The sequence below is a fragment of the Symphodus melops genome (assembly GCF_947650265.1).
Source record: "Symphodus melops genome assembly, chromosome: 10".
In the NCBI taxonomy this organism is placed as follows: Eukaryota; Metazoa; Chordata; class Actinopteri; order Labriformes; family Labridae; genus Symphodus; species Symphodus melops.
In genome coordinates, this window is record NC_136700.1 from 16,331,719 (window position 1) to 16,351,744 (window position 20,026).

Below are 20,026 nucleotides of genomic sequence, written 5' to 3' on the forward strand. Positions count from 1 at the left end.
GGGTTCCCAATGTATAGAATTTGGTCTGGTAGCTGGAGAGTGGTCAGTGTACTTCCTGAGTACTGTCGGGTTGCTCTTGAGCAAGGCACTAAAGTCCAGACAGCTCTAGTGCGCTCCCTGTGTAGCAGCCCCACTCTGACATCTCTACACTAATGCATGTCCTGTTTGTGCACGTGTATGAGATAATAAATCAATGACAGTGTAAACCACAGTTTCCCTCAGATATGAATAAAGTATGTAAAATAGAAATTGTAAAAATAAAATATTTAAAAAAATGTTTGGCTGGCTGCCCACTAACTGCAGGTTGGAGGATTGAATGCCTGAATGTCCTTTCACAACACATGGAAACACAGATTGCTCCAAGGGAGGAGGCCTGCATTCTGAGAAAGTTTCTCCTCTGATACCTGTGAACGTGTTTCAGTGAAAACTGTATCAGCGATCATATTGAGAGCATCAGTACGCCAACAATAAAAAAAACAAAAACACTGCATCCAACAAGTAACGTTATATAACTTGAAATGTTTATTCATACGTCACGCTCCATTCATCCAATCAAAATATGTTTTATTTACAAAATACATTCAATTTCACCTTTCACAAGAATAAAAATAAAGGAATTTACAGTATAATACAAGACAGCTTAACTCATCAAAGATAAGAATATGTAAACATTGTCCTCAGTTTCTTTATAAAAAAATGCATTTCTCATGTTACAAATACTGTTTTACTCATTACTCTAAGCAGTGACAAAAAAGAAGACAAGTTATTACCCTAAAATACCTCAGACCTACTGTACTGACAAGAACTAACAAAACAGAAATCTTATGACTACAAGAGAATGTAAACACTTTGATGAGTACAAGTTGGAAATAAAAGGTTTTTAACTGCTTTTATTAAAAAAAAAACAACAACCAAAAAACGTTTCACAAATTCACGGGAATTCCTATTATTAAAAGAATAAGAAAAACACTCGGTTAGGAAGATGAATGTTGACCATGCGTGAAAGGCGAGCATGTTCAGCCATTTAGCATCACATAGCTGTGAGAAATCATGATGAACACTTTATTGTGGCCAACTCTGCTTTGAGTTGCGACTGTACATGTAGAAACCCCCCCCCCCCCCCCCCCCACAGTATTGTTCACGTTAACTCATGTTGACCAGTCTTTGCAGTGACTCGGGATGAACCACCGAAAGAGAACAAAATGCTCGACAGTCCCTTTTATTAGCGTGAGATCTGTCGCTTTCTTCCGCCTGCACGACCGTCAGAGCCGTTCCTTTGGTAAATGCTGCATGCAGCACTTTTCCTGCTATTACATACATTTTCTTATCTGAAGGCAAGTCAATAAGTGAATGTGTGTGTGTGTGTGTGAGTTAGTCTGTGTGTATCGTAAGGCCTCAGTTCAAATGGTTTGGCTACAGCAATCTTTTAGCATTGGCTTTCTCACATTTGAACATCTCCTGTGAAAGTTCTTGCAGCATTAGTGTTCATGTGTGCAAATGAAGAACAAGATGCATACGAATCTGTCTTGAGAAGAACATGGTTATTGAATGGATATTGGATATTTAACTATGGATCAAGGGGGTGATGACTTAAGCAGGTGTTCAGTTTTAGCGTGAAAGCTTGTTGAGATAATATGACTCTGATGATGCTGATGACAACATCTACTGTGAAAAGTGAACACATTTGTTAGTTGATGAACTGAGCGCCTCCATGGGGCACCATCTCCGTCACTCCCCACGCTACCACATTCCCTCTCTGCTCACAGCCCTGGCCCTCCCTGAAAGCCTGCTGGGAAATCTCCTCCTCTGACAGAACTCTGTCCCACATGTTCACTCCTGTTATTTTCCCTGCGAATGCCAACTTCTGATCGAATCCTGCCTCAAACCCTTGCACCCCGGTGCTTTGAGCCGTTGGGCAGCAGCCGTTCCTTTCTTGACCCAGCTGCATTGAGCCGCCGTCGGGTAAGACATGACCCTCAGCCACTCCGGGGGTGGTCGCCACCTTTTTCCCACCTACCCACAGGGAGGCCAGACCCTGCTTGGACGACCAAGCCCCGCACAAATGGATCCATTCGGATGCACTTCCTGCGTTGACCACGCCCCGTGCTTCAACCAGATGGGCCTCTCCTCCTATTGTGAAGAGTGCTGAAGTCTGAGCGAGCAGTAGCTGAATCTCATATGGGTTGCGGCGGTTTCCGTAAGAAAAGAGTACAGTTTTGTTGGAGACGGTGGCTGGCTTTACCCACATGCAGACTGTGAAGGCGGAGACGGAGAGAGGGACCTCTGGTAAAACTGAGGCGAAGATTCGACGAGAACGCATGGGGAAGAGGAGAGCCGCTTCACAGCCTAAAGAACAAGAAGATTGTATTCAGCATCAACTTCAGGTTTATTATTATTTATAGCTGTTGGCGAGAAACAAACATGGGTCGATAAAGTTGTATACAGCAACACAAACTGTGAGTTTCGATTTGATTCACATGGTTGTATTATAGAGAAAATAACCTGCACAAACATGCATGATCAGGAATCAAAGTAAACCCCTATTTTACTTAACAATGGTTGAATCTTCTTTAAACTGGATTCAAGCATCAGTGGGAAGGGAGGAGCAGAGAAAACTCCCGTGATTCCCCGCTAGTCTCAACATAATCTTTTGTTATTCTAGTAATGATTGAGACGCCAGTGAAATCTACTTATGCTATTTTTAGGCTTTGTTGTACTCAGCACACAATGAATGTTCCTACATTTTTGTTTTTTAAAACAGATTTATTGTATTCAACACTGTCAAAGGTAAAGAACATTTGGCTTAAATTGAAATTACTTGTCATGGTAGAAGTTCACTGATGCATGTCATTGGTGGCAAAGTAAGCTTGAAGGCCGATCAGGTGGTACTATATGTAGTAGATGTTGAGTTTGAATAGTCAGGTGATGAGATCATTCTGAGGAAGCTTTTTCCAGCACTCATACATACGGGTCATTGTTTTGTTTTTTTGCGTCATTCTCCTCTTTTTATCGTTCATGTATCCTCAGTTGTTCTCAAACACTGAAGTGTAACTCTTTCATACAGGCCTCCATTTCATGTTGCACTGTTGGATTTGCTGGAGATTTTAAAGACAGGACTGCTCATGTTTCTCTATGGAGACATTTCATTTTAAGATGAGGAAAGCTCTTTGCTATTATCCAGAACGCGTCCGTTTTCCCCTCTTTTGGACTAAGTCACACCCCCCCCCCCCCCATCTACTTAGGAGACACTCACTCTACAATCAGAAATCCTAAATATTGACGTTACATCAGTTTCAGGTTTCTGCAACTAAAAAATAACAATAGTGAACAGAAATGTTTTAGACCTGCTGAGTGTTTGTTCATGATGGTTTCCATCTGGTTCTGCTTTCCCAGCGTGCTGTAGCGTAGTGTTTGTAGAAACCTGCTTATGATTAAACCTTCCTGTGCTCTGTATGTAGGCCACTTTATATTACTGAACTAAACGTGTGTGTGTGTGTGTGTGTGTGTGTGTGTGTGTGTGTGTGTGTGTGTGTGTGTGTGTGTGTGTGTGTGTGTGTGTGTGTGTGTGTGTGTGTGTGTGTGTGTGTGTGTGTGTGTGTGTGTGTGTGTGTGTGTGTGTGTGTGTGTGTGCGTGTGTGTTAGATGAGTAATGTAGCCTGTCCTTTTTGTTTGCCACTTTTATTTGAATAAATCCAGGACATTAATTTGTCTTACTGACACATGTGGTTTCTTTCGTGGACGAAGCTTTGCTGTCTTTTGACCTACTCTTAGTCACTTCATCTCTAAAGTTACGTGGTAATTACTCACTGTTTAGTTTGAGGATGGAGGGTAAACCACATTAGTAGCTTTGTTAACTAACACCACATGCTGTTTGAAGCTGGCATGAGTTTGTCCTCAGAGTCAGTCCTACAAAACTTCTGTTCAGCTCTATATTATCTTTATTTCTCAGACTCTTCTATTATCTTTCAACATAAAAGACACTTTAAGCATCTGTGCAGGATAAGAGTTGAATGCACAGATTTCTCTCACCAAAATGTGTTTGTATGTTTGACAAACAAGAGTAATATGATAAAGTTAGACATCATAGGGCTCACATAAAACCTGCTTACTTGACCATTTTCTCAATGTTTGACTTGACTTTCTCGACTGAGACTAATGTTGGCAGATGAAGGAAACAGGATTGGTTAACACTTGAAGAGATCTACAGACCAGGAGTAAGTGGGAAAGGTATTTAGAATAAAACCAAGCGGCATGATTAGTTGTTCTGAAACAAGGTCTGACAGATGGGGGGTCTGACTCTTTTATTTGAAGCATGATGTGAATGTGTCAAGGCAAATACAAATTGAATGTGGAGAGTTGTTTGGGCTGAACTGTTGCGAAAGGTGAAGAAAAGTACATAGAAACTGAACCCAACAGGTAAAGGCAGACACAGGTTTCTGATGGTAAGAGGGATTTCTTACCTGCGGGAAGGTATCTTTGCCTGGATGACCTCAGTAACTCCTCCTGCTCCACTCTGGTCTGTTGCAGCGCAGCGAGCAGAGTGTCCAAAGTCGCATCTTGTGATGTCACTGCTTGCTCCTGATGCCCAGCTGTTCCCTCTGTAAAATGAGATCCTGTCTTTGGATTCATTACCATCTTGGCTCCTGGGCTGTTGAAGCAGCTGGTCTCCAACTTGGCGAGTCGCGAAGCTTGACTGCGTGTTGCAGTGAGGAGCTGCTGTAGCATCCCCTCAAGGTGGTTGGAATTCCCAAAAGAATTTCCTGCAGAGGCAGAAATCTGGTCTTTGGTTTTGAAGCGATCCATGGTTTCTTTGAGGCGGCCCTCCAGCTGCAAGGCCATCCTTCTTCCTGCTGACTCCATAGCAACCCCGCATGAGCCACCATACTGGGCTACAAACCTGAAGAAAGAACATAAGAGTTCATTTCCATCTTCAGAAACAGTTTGTAGGCTTCCAAAAACATCTTAACAGTCACATAAACACACTGGATTGAATCAGGTATTGATCTTACATTCAACTAAAACCGTGTGTTGAGTAATTCAGGGTGATAAACACAAACACATTGGCAGCAATTTGATTGTGAATTGATCATTTAAATAGTTTAATAGGTCAAATGTCTTTGAAAATGTGAACTGATCCTTTGACATTCCGTCGTTCACCCCACGAAAGCGTAATTACTCATGTTTTCACCCTTCAACCAACCTGAGCATTTCCCCACGCAGTGACCCCAGCTCCACCTTGATGATGTCATCTGCATACTGAAGCATCATATTCTCCCTCATCTGACTGTTCTCCAGCATTGAGAAGAGTTTGTCCCACTTGGTCAGGTCTGGAGAACTGCAGGGAGTCGAGCTTGGTGTGGCTGCAGAGATAGATGTAAGAAAGGAGAAAAGAAATAAAAGTTATGCTTTCATGAAAACTAAATCAAAACGTGATTATTCGTATTCAGGTTCTAATTTTATATATAAGGAGACTCTTCAATGATCTGATTTCCCAGTAAATTTGCAGATTTAGTCCTTAAGTCCAATTTATGTATCTCATGTTCAGTCTCTGAGAAGGAGTATAAATCATGTTATCGTCCTATTCTATATCTGCAGATCTGACATAAAGAAGTGAATTGCTCCTTCAGTGTAATCATTTCCCAGATGCTTGGGCAGATGTGGCTTCAGAGAAGGCGCACAGGAAGTGAAGCTGAGATGGACATGCTATGATCTCTTTACGTTAGAAAGAAACCTCAAGGCCATTATTGTAAAGAGAAAAACAGAAAGAAGACCTGCAGTGACGCATAAAGAGAGTCAAACAGAGCAGGAGGGAGAACATGTGTCAGACACTCTGATTAGAGACTCTCATTACACTATGCTTACTTCTTCTAGAGAAGCATTATCACAGCACAGCAGGATTTGTTTTGGCTATCCCCCCCAAGACAATTAGGCAGAAGGTCCGCGCACTCTGCTCCCTATGATTAACCACGCTAAAGCACATGTCTGCCGCAGGTATTTTGATGGATGTGGCAGTGAGTATGGTGTTAAATGACCTTTCACAACATCAGCTTGGATTCTTGACCTTTTGTGGGAGTTACCTGTTTTCAGGGCTTGTTAGAGCATTTCTGCTGCTGCGCTGACCTGCAGCTTGTTGAAGCTTTACTGTATAAGTTTGCTTCAGCTATATTTGTAAAAAAAAAAGCTGTTAAAACCTGTAATGATACGTCTGCGGGTCTTCAGTGAATCGATGCCATTTATACTTTGATTTTTACGTCACAATGAAACGCCTTTAGGGAGGAGGAATTCTTTCTTCAAGTTGATGTTTAAGTTTATGTTCTGTACACTATTATGTACAATAAGTCTGAACAACTCATGGGAAATGGAACGCATCCCTATAGCTCACTGTCTGGGTTTACTGTAGCTTTAAGACATTCAGCATCTTCCTCCAGGCTGTGACGACGCGGGTCCCCTTTTCTCCTTCTTTGCACTCACATGAGTGAGTTTATAACTTCTCTTAATAGTCTATCAAGTGTATTAAGAGCTCTGTACATTTACCTTCTTTACTTTCTCCCATCTTTTCCCACTTTGGTAGGCAGTTGCAATCTTTTTCCCTTTTCTGCTGTAATCCATGTGCTGGTATTTACTATTCTTAATTATTTGTTGAGTCCGCTGTTCTTTTTCGCCTCACGTCAGTTTTAATGACATTGCTCATTGAACCCGGAGCAAACCTGTCGGTGCTGCAATTATCCCTCCTACAACTCGTTCCCTCCTGCCAGCATTGAAACAACAAACAAATGCAAAATGCCACCACCATGTTCCCACTTTCTCTTTCATGTAAGAAGCGATACTTTTCCAAATCAGCTGACAGAGACTATGTGCGGCAGTGTGATGCAGTGATCGGTGGCCAGTCATTCATGCCGTAATGTGTTGGTACTGGTCGGCGGATGAAAGAGCTCTATCATTTTCTGGCTCAGCATATTCTTTGATCTTCTCATCTTCTGCACGAACTGTGTGTCTGCCAACAGTCTGTATACTGTACACACACACTGTGCTACTTGTTAACTCTTCTCCCGCTCTGCTTCAGTTTTTTTTTTTGTTGATAGGGTCATTCCCACTCTTTAAATATAAAGTTTAAGGTTAAAAAAAACAATCTAAATACATCTTACATAAAAATGAAGGATAAAGCCACGAAGAAGCAGCAAAATCACACAAGCTAATTACAGTAACTAAAGCATACAAGTGGGATAGGACCAAAAGGGTTCCTTTTTCTGTCGTTTCACAGCAGTAAGGTACTTCTTATAGACTGAACTTTTCAGGACACTGAATCAAATGTCCTAAGCTCACCTCACTCGCCACCCCAGGCCATAATTTTACAAGAAATCAATTTTTACGCCTCAAGAATCAAATTAAATCTGAGAAATGTTAATCAGATGAATAATTTGTTCCAGCTGTCACAAACACACACACACATGCACAGTTGAACACTTACGTTCTGGCGTGTCTCCCTCTGTGATTTCATTGTAGAAGGGGTCAGTGTAATTGACCTCAATATCATCCTCGTACGCCAGCAGCAGACAGACACAGGCCGACAGCACGCACACTGCCTGGGGGAGCCTCCACCGAAACATGCTGCTGAGTGTGTGAGAGAGTGTGTGAGGATAAATGAGTGTCTCTGGTAGCCTTCAGGTCCGCTCTTTGTCTGCCTGCTCCTTTGTGTGTGTGTAGGTGTGTGTGTGTGTGTGTGTATCAAAGAGAAGGTAACAGTAAGTCTGTCTCTGCTGCTTCTGTCTATCGTTGTAAAGGGCTGCAGGTCCACCACTCTCTTTTTCAAGCCCTCTCTCCCTCATACAGTGTTGTCCCTCCTCCCTAATGACTACCCACCCCTCTCTCTCTCTTTTTCTCTCTCCCTTACCTTCTCTCTCTCACTCTCTGTCTTACTCTCTCTGTCTCCCTCTCTGGCTCTTTCAACCAGACACACACACGCACACCCCACACATTTGAACACAACCTTCCATTGATTTATTGTATTCATCCATAAACCTGTTGATCTCAGCCTTAGCCTATCCTTTTTTTTTTTCTTTTGGAATAGATCCGGTTGATTGCTTCTCAAAATTCCCACTCACAGTTTTTTTTTTTAACTTTATTTCCAAAAGTTTTGATACCTCGTCTTTCTAAATGCAGATATGTGGAGACACAGTGACAGCGAAGTTGGACAGAGCTAAAAAACAAACAAACAAACAAACAATGGAATCAAACAAACAATCTACCTATGTGTAGGACAAAACACCCAAAAAGCGGGCAACACCCAAAATGATAAGTAACACAATGTTGCTAAGTCGGAAGTTAAGCTAGGCTATATATGAACTATAAGTGTGTGTAATAATTATATCATCATACTTTTTTTTTCCTATTCCCAATAAGACTGATCACGTGACAGCTTGCAACGCTTGCTCTGTCTGGATTTATTTCCTCTTACAGTATATGTTGGCCCCAGAGACCTGTTTAACCAACTAAACAAGATGAAGGATGTCATTTCAACTGAAGACATTTGGCTTGTGTTAATTTGGCTAAATGTATCAATCTAAATTGCCAAGCTGTTGTATTACGGAGTCAGACCTTGTTTTTTTTCATGCAAAAAGCGTCATATTGCATCACATGAAGAAAACTTCCAGGCAAAGAAAAACATATTTTTCTTGTCTCAGGGCAAAATGAGGGTTGGATTCACGACCATTTAACACTACTACCATGTTTCTAATGATACACATCTTCATGTAAATGGGTGAAGTATCCCTTTAACGTGGCTCAAGGTTCCAATGTACATATCAATTTAACATTATTCCCAAAAGACACACCTAATGTGCAGCATAGCTGTAATAAACAAAGTAAATCCTGAAACCTTCAAACTAAACCCTTGGAAAACCCTAATGTGACCTAAAGCACTTATTGGACCCTAATCTTTACCCCGCACTCTTTTTAAAAAAAAGAGAGCAACATTACAGCATATGAGGCATTTGAAGAAGCGTGGACGTGTAGAAAAAAAAAAAATCACAAAATTTCCGTCCTTGTGAAAACCTTTGGCTCTCACAATAGAAATGTAGAAGTGGCGTTTCAGCCTGCAACTGAGGCGGTGAGTAATGCGTCGTTGGAGGTAGCCTGTGTGTCGTAATCAGATATAACTGCTGCTCCTGCGACTCACAGAGAGAAGACAAGAGGGAGGGGAATGGAAGGAGGAGGAAGCAGGGAACATAAACTTCTCAGATTTTTGCCCCATACAGAGATTGTGTGTGTGTGTGTGTGTGTGTGCGTGCGTGTGCGTGTGTGCGTGTGTGTGTTTTAGGGAACGTTAGAATAGAACCCAGACATCGGGGGTTTCTAAATGGGTTTATTGTTCTCCTGCTTTGCTCTGTTTATTTATTTATTTGTGAGCCTCACTGTGCGTGTCTGTGCAGAGTTGTGTGTGCATATACTGCTTTCATATGCCATGAGAGTGTGGGCGTTTCTATTTCTTGTGCATTATGTGATTGCATCTTTAAGTGGATGGAGATAATAGCTTCCTCATGAGATTTCAGGATTTCCCACTCATGTTGTTCCCCTCCCTCCACCTTTCTGTCTGCCAGTCTTTCTCTCATTGTGGTTTCTCTCTCTCTCTCTCTCTCTCTCTCTCTCTCTCTCTTTCAAATGCTTTCTGAAACACACAATTGTTCACTTGTCGTCCGTGTGGAGAAGCCTTATCCTCAAGAAAAGCTGCACCTATAGCACAAGTAGCGCAGCAGACATTTCTGAAAAATATCCTGTGATGACTCACACTTTTTTTGGTTTAGTATCAGCAGTGATTCCTCCTGGATTCTTATAAAATGGTATTTATTTTGAGCATGGATTGAGTGTTTAAGATGAAGCAAAAACAAACTTCTCAGTCATTGTTTCTATTATAATACAAACTCAAAGCTCACATATCCATATAAACACTATTTTATGGCACTCTAATTAACACAATGATGAATACAGGTATTCAAACTATGCAGAGTGTACTTCAGTACTTTATTACATTTATATTGGCAGTGAAACATTGAGTCTCATTCTTGTATTAACCGTATGCTTGTTCTCTTCAGGCCACATTATCACATTCCTCGGCCGTTCTCCTCTCAGACGACAACTTTTAAAGTTCATAAAACACTGAGGAGGGTGCATTGAAGGACACCCATGTGTGTCCTTTAACTCAAAACACTGAGACCGTGCAGCGAGGTCCGATGAAAGCCTCCACTCTAATCTTTCTATTGATACCACATTTAGGTCTGTGGACAAAAAGCCACTGAGCTGTAATTCTTGGAATTTGGTGGGGAAAATATATTGGAAAAACATAAACACTCCAAAAATGTATTCAAAATAAGGTAACAGTTTGATAGTACATGACGTGAGAGACACGCTGGCTCTAAACTCTAGACCCAATGATGTTTGAATGATTTCTGCTTTAATCTGTCAACTGGTGAGGTGAAGTGAGGACACTAGGTTCTTTACTGTCTAAAAAGTGCTCTTCAATAACAGGCTCTGTTTGAATGGGTCATTCAAACAGAGCTTTGTTGTGATAGGGGAGTCCACCTGGACTGTGGGTAGAAAACACCCTATAATGCCTTGCCATAAAAAGGTCAAAAGCTGAAAAAAACACAATGTATTTAAGATTAAAAAACCTAAATAAGAAACAGTCATGAGGGTATGTGCAGTTTGCATGTTGCAGAGTAAATGTTTCCACATTTTGTTTTCCAAACTGCCACCTGAGACTGGAGTTCATCCAGCTGGAATCACATCAGACGTGTTTCTCTGACAAGAAATCACTTCAGTGTGCATGCGTGTTTAGCGTGCATGTTTGTGTTTTTGCCAGTGTGAAATGCTTCTTGAAATGTGACCGATTGTGAAGAAATCCTAAAAAAATAAAATAAAATTCAAGGAGAGTGTAATTTCTTTGGATTTTTGTCCTTTTTTTTATCTCGTATGAAAATCAAGTTTGATTACCTCGAACTCCAAAACTTGATGTATTTATGATTCATCACAGACATTTGATGTACTCATGTCAACATAAGCTCGTATATCAGATGTTTCTGCTTAAAGCTGAATATTGTGAACTGTATCATCACAGCAGGACAAACTTCAATGTTGCAACAGAAAGTCAAATAAGGACAGGACAAAACATATTTAAACAAACAAGGAAACTGATAACTAGTAACATAAAGAAAACAATTGTGTCAGTTTCAAGTATTGTGTTGATCTTTGACACTTGACTCCAATGGTCTTCAGACTTTGTGGTCAAGTTAATTCAGTAAATGCCCTGTATGGTAATAGAGTGCATTTAATATTATGGTTCCCATTGTTCTAATCACATATATATTTATTATAGAAGTACTGAGATTGTTTACTGGGGAAAATGACAACAGTTAATACAGTATGTCTGTGAGGCCAAAGCAGAACAAAGTATGATATTCATTAAATGCTGATGGAGACAGTAAGACCTTGAACAACTAGACGTAAAATAATCAACTTCAGCAACAACGTTGTTAAGCTTTGAATCAGGTCAATTGGTTAAGAACTTTCTCTCCAGTGTTACATACTTTCAACATAACTGCACATGGTAAGATTTTAAAGATGCACATGTGTTCATTCCAGCTCTGTTTGCACTTCTCAGCCTGTAGTGATCGGATTGCTGAGTAATTGCGTTCGTGGGACTCGTCATAGTCTTAAAAAGTGGATGTGAGACGAGAACAAGAGGAAGTTTCCTGCCAGAGTGGACGTTGAGTTTCCCCCTCGTGAACAGTGCGTGTGGGTTATTTGACATGTGTATCGAGGTGAAAGGACAGACTGATGAACTCTGCAGGAGAGACTGTAAACGTGTAAATGCAGTTCGAGCTATAAATATCAGACGGTATGGTGTCCACTTTATGGTTAACACCTAAAGTGTTTTTACACATGAAGACATTTTGAGTCTTGATGCACCTTCTGTCTTTGTTCTGTCTGTTTGCAGGATCATTTCAACAGAGCTGGGCAGACGTGCTTCTTATGGCCCCCAGTACTTTGAATTATTTATAGTGTGTTGAAGAAAGCAGGGAGAAGAATGCAACAACCATCTACAGAAATCTAAAGATACATGTTTCACTCCTGCCTCTAACATTTGGGCTTGACAGTTTGTCCCGCCTTCACCCACCTGAGGTCATTCTAGAAGCTTGATATACGACTTAGCGGACACACTGCACATACACAGATGATGTCTGTTAGCTGCAGAAACACATATAGGTCGTAAAAGCTATAAAACAACCCCCTGGATACCATTTGTGCTGATCTCTGCATTTTTGTCCCGTACAATAAGCTCCCTTGCATAAGAGTTCAGTGCTTCGGAGTTTATCTTGGCAACTTACGTACATGGTCCATATGAATGGAATGTTCCTGTCCTGTTGAAAATAGAGCTGCAATGATAGTTAATATTTACGTATATGTCACTGCAGCCAGGAACTGTCTTGTTGTGGATTCAACCATTTATAGCAGAATGGAAATACAGTCATGTTTGGTGATGATCTATCAGCTCCAAAGATGCTCTCGGGGTTAGCCAAGCAGCATGCTACAATCCACTATGACACTTCCAGACTGGAGAATCGACTTTTTCTAATTGTTGGATTCTTTTATGAACGATGACACAAAAGATAACGAGTAGTTAACTTGATGATAACGTAATCAGTTGCCTCTGTCCCTCAGTTTAACAATGACTTAAACAAGCTAAGACTTTAATTCCTTAACTCGGGTCCCATAAGGAAAGTGTACTTCATTCAATGCTTCCTTCATCCTTCAATTTTTTCTCAAAGCAGTACCTGCAACAAGCAGTGAAGGTCTATCCCCAAAGACTTAACCTGAATTAGGTCTTTCGTGAAGAGTTTTCCACAGACGCAAGCAGTCGAGTGTAACGTTCCTCACTGTGAAAGAAATCTGTCACGTTTTCTCCTTCCTGCCTCTTCACAAAAATGAAAAGACAAACAATACTCTGACAGATCAGTAGGGAAATATCTGAGTGAGCATTGAAAAGGTCACATTCATGTGAGGGGGGGGAACAAAGGTCAGAAAGGGTTTTTTTAACACAATTTTCTAGTCAGGAGGACAAGTTGGGTGTTGAGTGGAATGGTGACATTGAGGTCAGAAACCACACACACACACACACACACACACACACACACACACACACACACACACACACACACACACACACACACACACATACACTCATACAGATAGAGTTGGTGATTTTACAAAGCACCTGTTGAAACTAAACTAGTCACAGCAGTACTGCACATTGAGTCCAGCCAGGCTGTGCTCGGGCTGCCTTCGTGTGCTTCGTGTTGCACAGTACATTCAGTACCTTGGGTTTATCAGTTCAAGTCATCTGTTCCAGGATTGAGCCTGTGATTAAACAGATTTATAGATGGAGCTCACCTGTAATTTAAAACCTTTCTTTTTGTGTTTCTGCTGTAAAGTTTTATGTTCTCAACATAACCTCCTTATGACCTCCGAGCTGTTTGAACAGAGGTGCTAAAATATGTTAAGAAAATACATCTCCCTTCAATTCATTTAACATTCATATTGTTAAATAAATGGAAATTTAGCGGTGTGTATCTGAGGTGTTGTTCACCTCTCTGGTTTGGACATATTCCGTTTGCTGTAGACATGTCTGACTGTGTGGACAATTGATTAAGAGATTTACTTTACATGCTGCCATGACACTTAACTCTTGGAAAAGTGTGATCATCAGGCCAAATTTTAACTGTCAGCTACTTGAGGTTATAAACAATTACCTGCAAAACGAATGATTTTCCCATCAACTTTACCTTGCTTATAAGTGAATACACTAATGTAAGTATGCATCATACAGTCTGAGTAATTGTGCTGACAAACATTTTACATAAAGGGCCTGATTTACTAAGATCTAAATTAAAGAGTACTAAATTAAGTGTTCAGTCCAAAAAAAATGCAAGTTTGGTTTGCGGGTGATTTACTGAGAATATTTGTGTGAATGATAAACAGGTGCAAACCTTGTGAAGACGGTAGTCTTAGTCAGGCTTTTGTGTGTTCTACTTGTTTCCGTCACAGAGAGTTTAGACGGAGAGCAGGACGACTGCAAGCACAGTGGGAGAGGCAAATGAACGTTCAGTATGTTTGAATGTGGCTTATCAGAAAACCTCTGCATCAAACTTGGCCTCTTTTCCCCTCTATCGAGCCGTGTCCTCTCTGGCACAAGCGCTCAGGCTCACGCTACACTCAGACCATTATTGCGCACCAGACAGCTGCTCAGCGCTGTGTCTGATTGGACATATATGTCCTAGCAAGAGGTATCGAAGACGGGGATACAAGCAGTGGTGAGCTCCCCCAATCCAAGCGTCCTACAGCCAATCAGCAGGGGGCTGTAGAGGAGACCAGCGCGATAGGGAGAGGAGCGCACTGGAGGCGAAGACCTGGGGGAGAGACGCGTAACGCCCAGTTTAACATTTAATGTTGGCGCAAAGAGGGAAATAGGAAGACATAAATGTCAACGGTGAAATTCTTTTGGATGCAGAGGCTGTGAATGTTCAGTTATGAGAAAAAGAGTCTTTGTTCAGAAATGTGAATCACTTTAAGCTGTCGTATGCGTGAGTCAAAGGCTATTGGGTAACACTGTTGGTTTTGTTGGTTTGCCGTCTGTAGATTTATAAAATGCCATTTTGTCCAGTCATGCATCAGCACCGACTTCTTTCTACATGCATTTACACGATTTCAGGAATATTGACAACAAATGGGGGACGTTTCATTTACACAGATGTTGTCTCATGAGAGGGGATAATGTGTTGTTGCTGAGGAAAACAAAAGCAAAAATGTGTGTTCTTAACAAAGCAACAAGAAACAGATAAAAAAAAAAAAAAAAAAAAAAAAAAGAAGACATGAAAAGTCTTCTTTTCATGGTCTTATGGCCGGATTTACTAAACGTTTGCATGTCTTAAAACGTGTCCAAACTTGATACCACCAGCAAAAAGCATGTTATCTGATGTACTAACAACGTGCAGTGAGGATTGTGACTTTCATCTGAGCAAAATAACACGTCTAGTCTATTTAGTACATTCGCCTTTGAATATGCAATATAGGGCGTTTTTGCCCCAGCGTGCAAAATACTGCGAGGAGAAATTGCAAAGAAATGAAGCTAGTACAAGCAATGCGATTTACCAAGCAAGGCAAAAATTGCGGTGATTGTGACGGTGTCTAAATTGAACACGTTTGAAAGGAACGTGCTAATCCAAGAAATTCAGGAAATAGCATGTGTCAATGAATAAATCGCACGCATTTATTTTAGATTCTGCTTCAATAATTGTTAACAAAGAGGAATACCATGATATAATAATAGTACTGAACATTCACAGCCTCTGCATTCTAAAGAACTGCAACATTGACGCTTATGTCGTCCTTTTTTTCGCCAACATGACATTTTAAACTGAGCTTTTCCATTTTCTCGGGTTGCACGTCTCTTCGGTGCGCTCCTTTTGCAAAGGCATTTATATCTGATCACACACTGCGCTGACCTGCTGTCTAGTGCGCAATTGTCCGATCGGTGCACCACAAAGGACACGGCTCTTACTTCCTGCGCAATGTACGACAATTCATTCATAAAATGAAGGGAAGAAAAGAGAGGCACGTTTTAATTCCTTGGTTGTCTGACAACCCAAATGTTATTTTTGTTATACTCAGATTTATCTGCTATAACTCGAAAATACTGACATTCATTTGCCTCTCCCACTAATACCTTTTTTTGCGCTTGCAGTCGTCCTGCTTGCCGTCCAAACTCTCCATTATGTAAACCAGTAGAACAGGCAAAAGCCTGACTAAAATACTACCGCCTCCACAAGGTTTGCACCTGACGTCACCCACGCAAATATTATATTATAATAGGTAAATCACCTGCCAAACGCCCACAAACCAAACGTGCAATTTTTTGGAGTGAACACGCAATTTAGTACTCTTTAATTAGGATCTTATTAAATCAGGCCCTAAATGCCATGAGGTTTTTTTTTTCACTGTTATGCAACTACTCCTCAAGTTAGCTGTCCTATAAGGTCTACAGTAACAAAACAGTTTCCACAGCTCACTGATTAACAACATGGTAAACATTTGCTAAGCAGAAGTTAATAGTGAATTGAAAAGAATTCTCCCATTTGGATCTCAGTGAAGCCAATACAGTTTCCCCTCATCGACTCATGTTTAATTAGTGATCCTGTTTCACACATTCATCAACAAGAACAAGTTAGTCATTTTTCTTTGTATTCATCTGATTGTGATTCTGAAAGCACTCAAATAACTGAAAACCAACATAGATCAGTGTCATGGTTCATTGTATGTATGCCTTTGCTATGTTCAGGTTGCTTTTTTTTTGGGGGGGGGGGGGTGTCTTTTAGTGCCTTTATTTGAGAGACAGGACAGTGGATAGAGTTGAAAATTAGGGACAGAGAGAGTGGGTGCGCACCTTTACCACTTGGCCAACAACGCCCCTGTGTGCATAATTATACATCTTGTGTTTGCAATAATCATTGTTCTCTTTCTCTTTCTAAATACTGTTATCCAAAGTGAACCTCCTTTGACATCCAAAATCTTAACACCACCATTACCGTACATACATGTATACTTTTGTCTTGGCAAAGTGTCAGCTTTAACTTTAACAGGCTTTTTACAGACCGATCATTGTCTCTCTCTGACAGGTAACCACATGCTGTTACGAGTGCTTCCCTCAGTCTACCCCAGACAACCAGATACCATCCACTGTCACCTAGGAAACCTCACTGCAATGATGTCACAGCTGGAGTCCCCAGAGCAACAACACCTGATTAGACTGCTTCAACTTGTTGCCGAACAACACCCACTTGTAAGAGTTGGTCTTGAAAGTTTTATATTCAGTTTGAACAATTTGTTAGAAATACAGAACAGTGCACTCGAGGAGAGTCAAACTATCGATGACACATTCATTCAGCCTTTGTTGTAAAGCCATATATGCAAATAAGAATTAATTGCACTTTAACCAAGATCACTTGTCTACAAATCGTATGTGTTATATTTAAAAATACTTATGTCAGCACTAGTTTTCAGCTTTGGAATAGTCATGAGATGATGGACTCATAACATCTGTACTATTATTTCATTTAATAATGAGGTAGTGGTATCAGATCAGACTGTGAGGTTTTATGAAATAAAAGCACAACCCAAACTAATCCTTTATTTATCTTGACTTTGCTTTAAATGTGTGTTGCTTTTTTTGGTAACGTGAGTCAAGATTAATCAGACCCATTACTAATAAACTGGGCCATTTCGTGTAATGAGCTCATTTGGACATGCCCAAAAGCCACTGGAACGTAGTTTGAAGTGAAGAAACATGGCAGTGAATGTGGAGTAAACATTTCTCAGTAGGAATTCCCTTAATCCTGCATATTTTGGAGCCGAGCTCCTGATGTTTAACATGAGGGGGAAAGTACCACATACCAGGAAACGGAGCACTTTGTGCTAAAACATGGACAGGCTCACTCACATGTGAAGCACTGGGGAGACTAAACCAGCCATCTGGAGTTATTCTGGTCTCTACCCCCCACACAGACACATAACATATTTCTGCTCTGATTGTAGCTGCACTCATCAAAATAGTTACCGAAGAACCGTCATCCCAAAATCGACTGACTGGAAGTTACGAACTATGGAAAAGAGATTTAAAAAAAAATGAAAGTCTGAAATTGCATAACTTGAATTGCAGACTTGTTAAGAAGCAGCACGAGGGATGAACATGTTTGGCATTGTTAGTCTGATCCTGTCTCGTGTTGTCCACTTAATGAGGAGGAACTGTTCATTCACTCAGTGTGTCCAAACAGTCCGACAGTTAAGCTTTTGTTTATTATTAGTCACCAGTCCCTTCATCCCGCTCCAAGGTCTCTCCTCTCACCATCAGACTTCATTAAAAACACATCCAGACCCTCTGTGCTGGTTACTGTTTCTGAGTGCTGACAGGGTTACTGCTTTGATCCCAAATAATGAATAACACTTTAACCTTCTTCTCTCTTGATCTTTGTTTTCATCTCACTCCTTCAGATGTTGAGCCCTCAGGTGCCCGCATTAGTCAGTTACCTACAGGACGAATCCTTTACTGAGGCCCTGCTTGGAGCGCTTGTGGATGTGTCACAGGCCAGCCCTTCCTCACTGGTCAGCTTCTTGCCAACACTAAGGATTTTGGGACAGCAATACCCTGCTCTGCTGGGTCACATGGCTAAAATCCATGGAGCTGTGGGTATCATCAGTGAGGTACAAATGGACACACACTCAAACTCTTATAAAATAATGGCACAGGGATAAAAATGTTAAGTCTGCTTTGTCTGTTGGTACTCCCTATCTCTCTAACAAACAGACAAACACACCACACCAGGAAGGAGTGCTTATTCCAATGTGAATAGGAATGGGCTCCACTCTCTTGCGACTTCCTCTCTGTTTTCCTGCCAAGATTAGAACACACACTTAAACACTGGACGGGATGGGCCGATCCTGAGTTTTCTCTGCTGTCTTAACACTTACATCAGTGTCCAAGTGGAGCATCTGTCCTACACAAACACATGATCTCTCTCCAATTTCTAAAAGCCAGCAACACCAACAAAATGCTGTTCTCCTTGGTTGAGGAAATTCTTATTCAAGGGATTGGTCGAATGGCAAATCTGTTTGCTAAAATGTAATGGTGCAAGCATAAGGTAACTTAAACTGCTTAATACTGTATATTAGTGACAGGGAAATAGGTTCTCATTTTCATCTGATCTTTACTTGTATTAATGAACTTCACTTACTATTTCCTCCTATTTTCTAGCATATGTATTCATTTCTTCTTCTTTTTTTTATTTCTACTGTTAACTTTTTTGGGAATACTTCTAGTGTGTCTCATTTTGGCTGACCCGTGGGCTAAACACTTGGCTGACCTCAGGATTGGCTGCTCATTTGCCTCTAATTGATTTCTTAAACAGTGTTTTAGGCATTAGCTAACAGTGATTTGGCCCCTCAACAGAAACACTTGAGCTGTTAATTGCAGGTTAGTTATTGGAGTGGACACAAGAGGGCATTTCTGCCGACTGATGGGCCGCAGAGGGAGGCTATCACACGTACACTCACACTCACACGGTGGAATGTCATCAAGTCTTGTCTTGTCAGAAGTTTTTTTTGTTTTTGTTTTTGAAAAAAGGGATTCTCTTGGTACATAACTCCAATAGTCCAGTAATGTTGGTTGGTTTATCCAAGACCTTGTTCTACCTACCATGAAATGCAGCACACACCATTTCAGGGAACAGATAATAAACGCTCCTCTATGTAATAGATATTTAATGGTCCTCTAACTTTTATACAAGTTCCTCTCAGTTGTTGACATTTATGGCTTCAAAAAAATCACTCATAAGAGAAGAACATGGTTGAACGTGCTGCTTCCTCATACAGCTGGCCTTTACATATACGATGAGATAATTGTATCAACTTGTATTGAGCATAGTAATCCATGATCACCCACGCAACACTATGTAAGGATGAAGTCCCACACTGCAGTATGTAATGTGTGGATGGACAGCAGGGACAGCCGGGAGCTCCCACTCTCTCTTTTCCCCTGGGACCATTTAAGGAGGGTTTACCACAATTAAAGGGAATTAGAGACGAGGGGGGGGAAAAAATGGCATGACAGTCTTTAAGACGATGCGTGCCCCTTCAGATACACGCACACAACGCACAAACCAAACAAACCAAACACACGCGTGGTACATATGATGGTGCTGGAAACTATAATAAAGTGTTGTAAACTGCCCCAAGGCAACCTTTTCTCTGAAGGCCTCAATCTTCGTGTCGCAGAACCTGCTGACCCAGCTTCAGAGAAGACACAAGTACACACACACACACACACACACACACACACACACACACACACACACACACACACACAAAGTTGTTGAAACCTCAGTGTCCTGTCTTTCTTCACATTGAAACCATTTGGAAAATAACC

The 20,026-nt window shown here is 41.0% G+C and overlaps 2 protein-coding genes across 4 annotated transcripts in view; one reads left to right on the plus strand and one right to left on the minus strand.

Moving 5' to 3' along the window:
• The window catches only part of veph1 (ventricular zone expressed PH domain-containing 1), a 56,081-nt gene that overhangs the window by 8,772 nt on the left and 27,283 nt on the right, over positions 1-20,026 (plus strand). For 2 of the 3 annotated variants that reach the window (XM_079354354.1, XM_079354355.1), the window contains exons 4-5: positions 16,725-16,888; positions 18,097-18,306. In XM_079354354.1, coding sequence (XP_079210480.1) covers positions 16,725-16,888; positions 18,097-18,306 — 374 coding nt within the window. Of the gene's footprint in view, positions 1-15,793; positions 15,875-16,724; positions 16,889-18,096; positions 18,307-20,026 lie in introns of those variants that run through there. The other variant, XM_079354356.1, reaches the window with a different exon arrangement.
• Positions 500-9,134, minus strand: ptx3a (pentraxin 3, long a). Its single transcript, XM_079354365.1, has 5 exons — positions 8,977-9,134; positions 7,469-7,611; positions 5,201-5,360; positions 4,461-4,897; positions 500-2,346 (listed from the first exon to the last, which is right to left on the minus strand). The coding sequence occupies exons 1-5, from the start codon at positions 8,988-8,990 to the stop codon at positions 1,688-1,690; spliced, it is 1,413 nt and encodes a 470-aa protein (XP_079210491.1). The 5' UTR covers positions 8,991-9,134; the 3' UTR covers positions 500-1,687.

Excerpts from the sequence above, each read along its gene's own strand:
- ptx3a (XM_079354365.1), bottom strand. Across the intron at positions 4,898-5,200 it reads CTGCGTGGGGAAATGCTCAG|GTTTGTAGCCCAGTATGGTG; the intron begins GTTGGTTGAAGG and ends TTCTTTCTTCAG. Across the intron at positions 2,347-4,460 it reads GCAAAGATACCTTCCCGCAG|GCTGTGAAGCGGCTCTCCTC; the intron begins GTAAGAAATCCC and ends CTTGTTCTTTAG.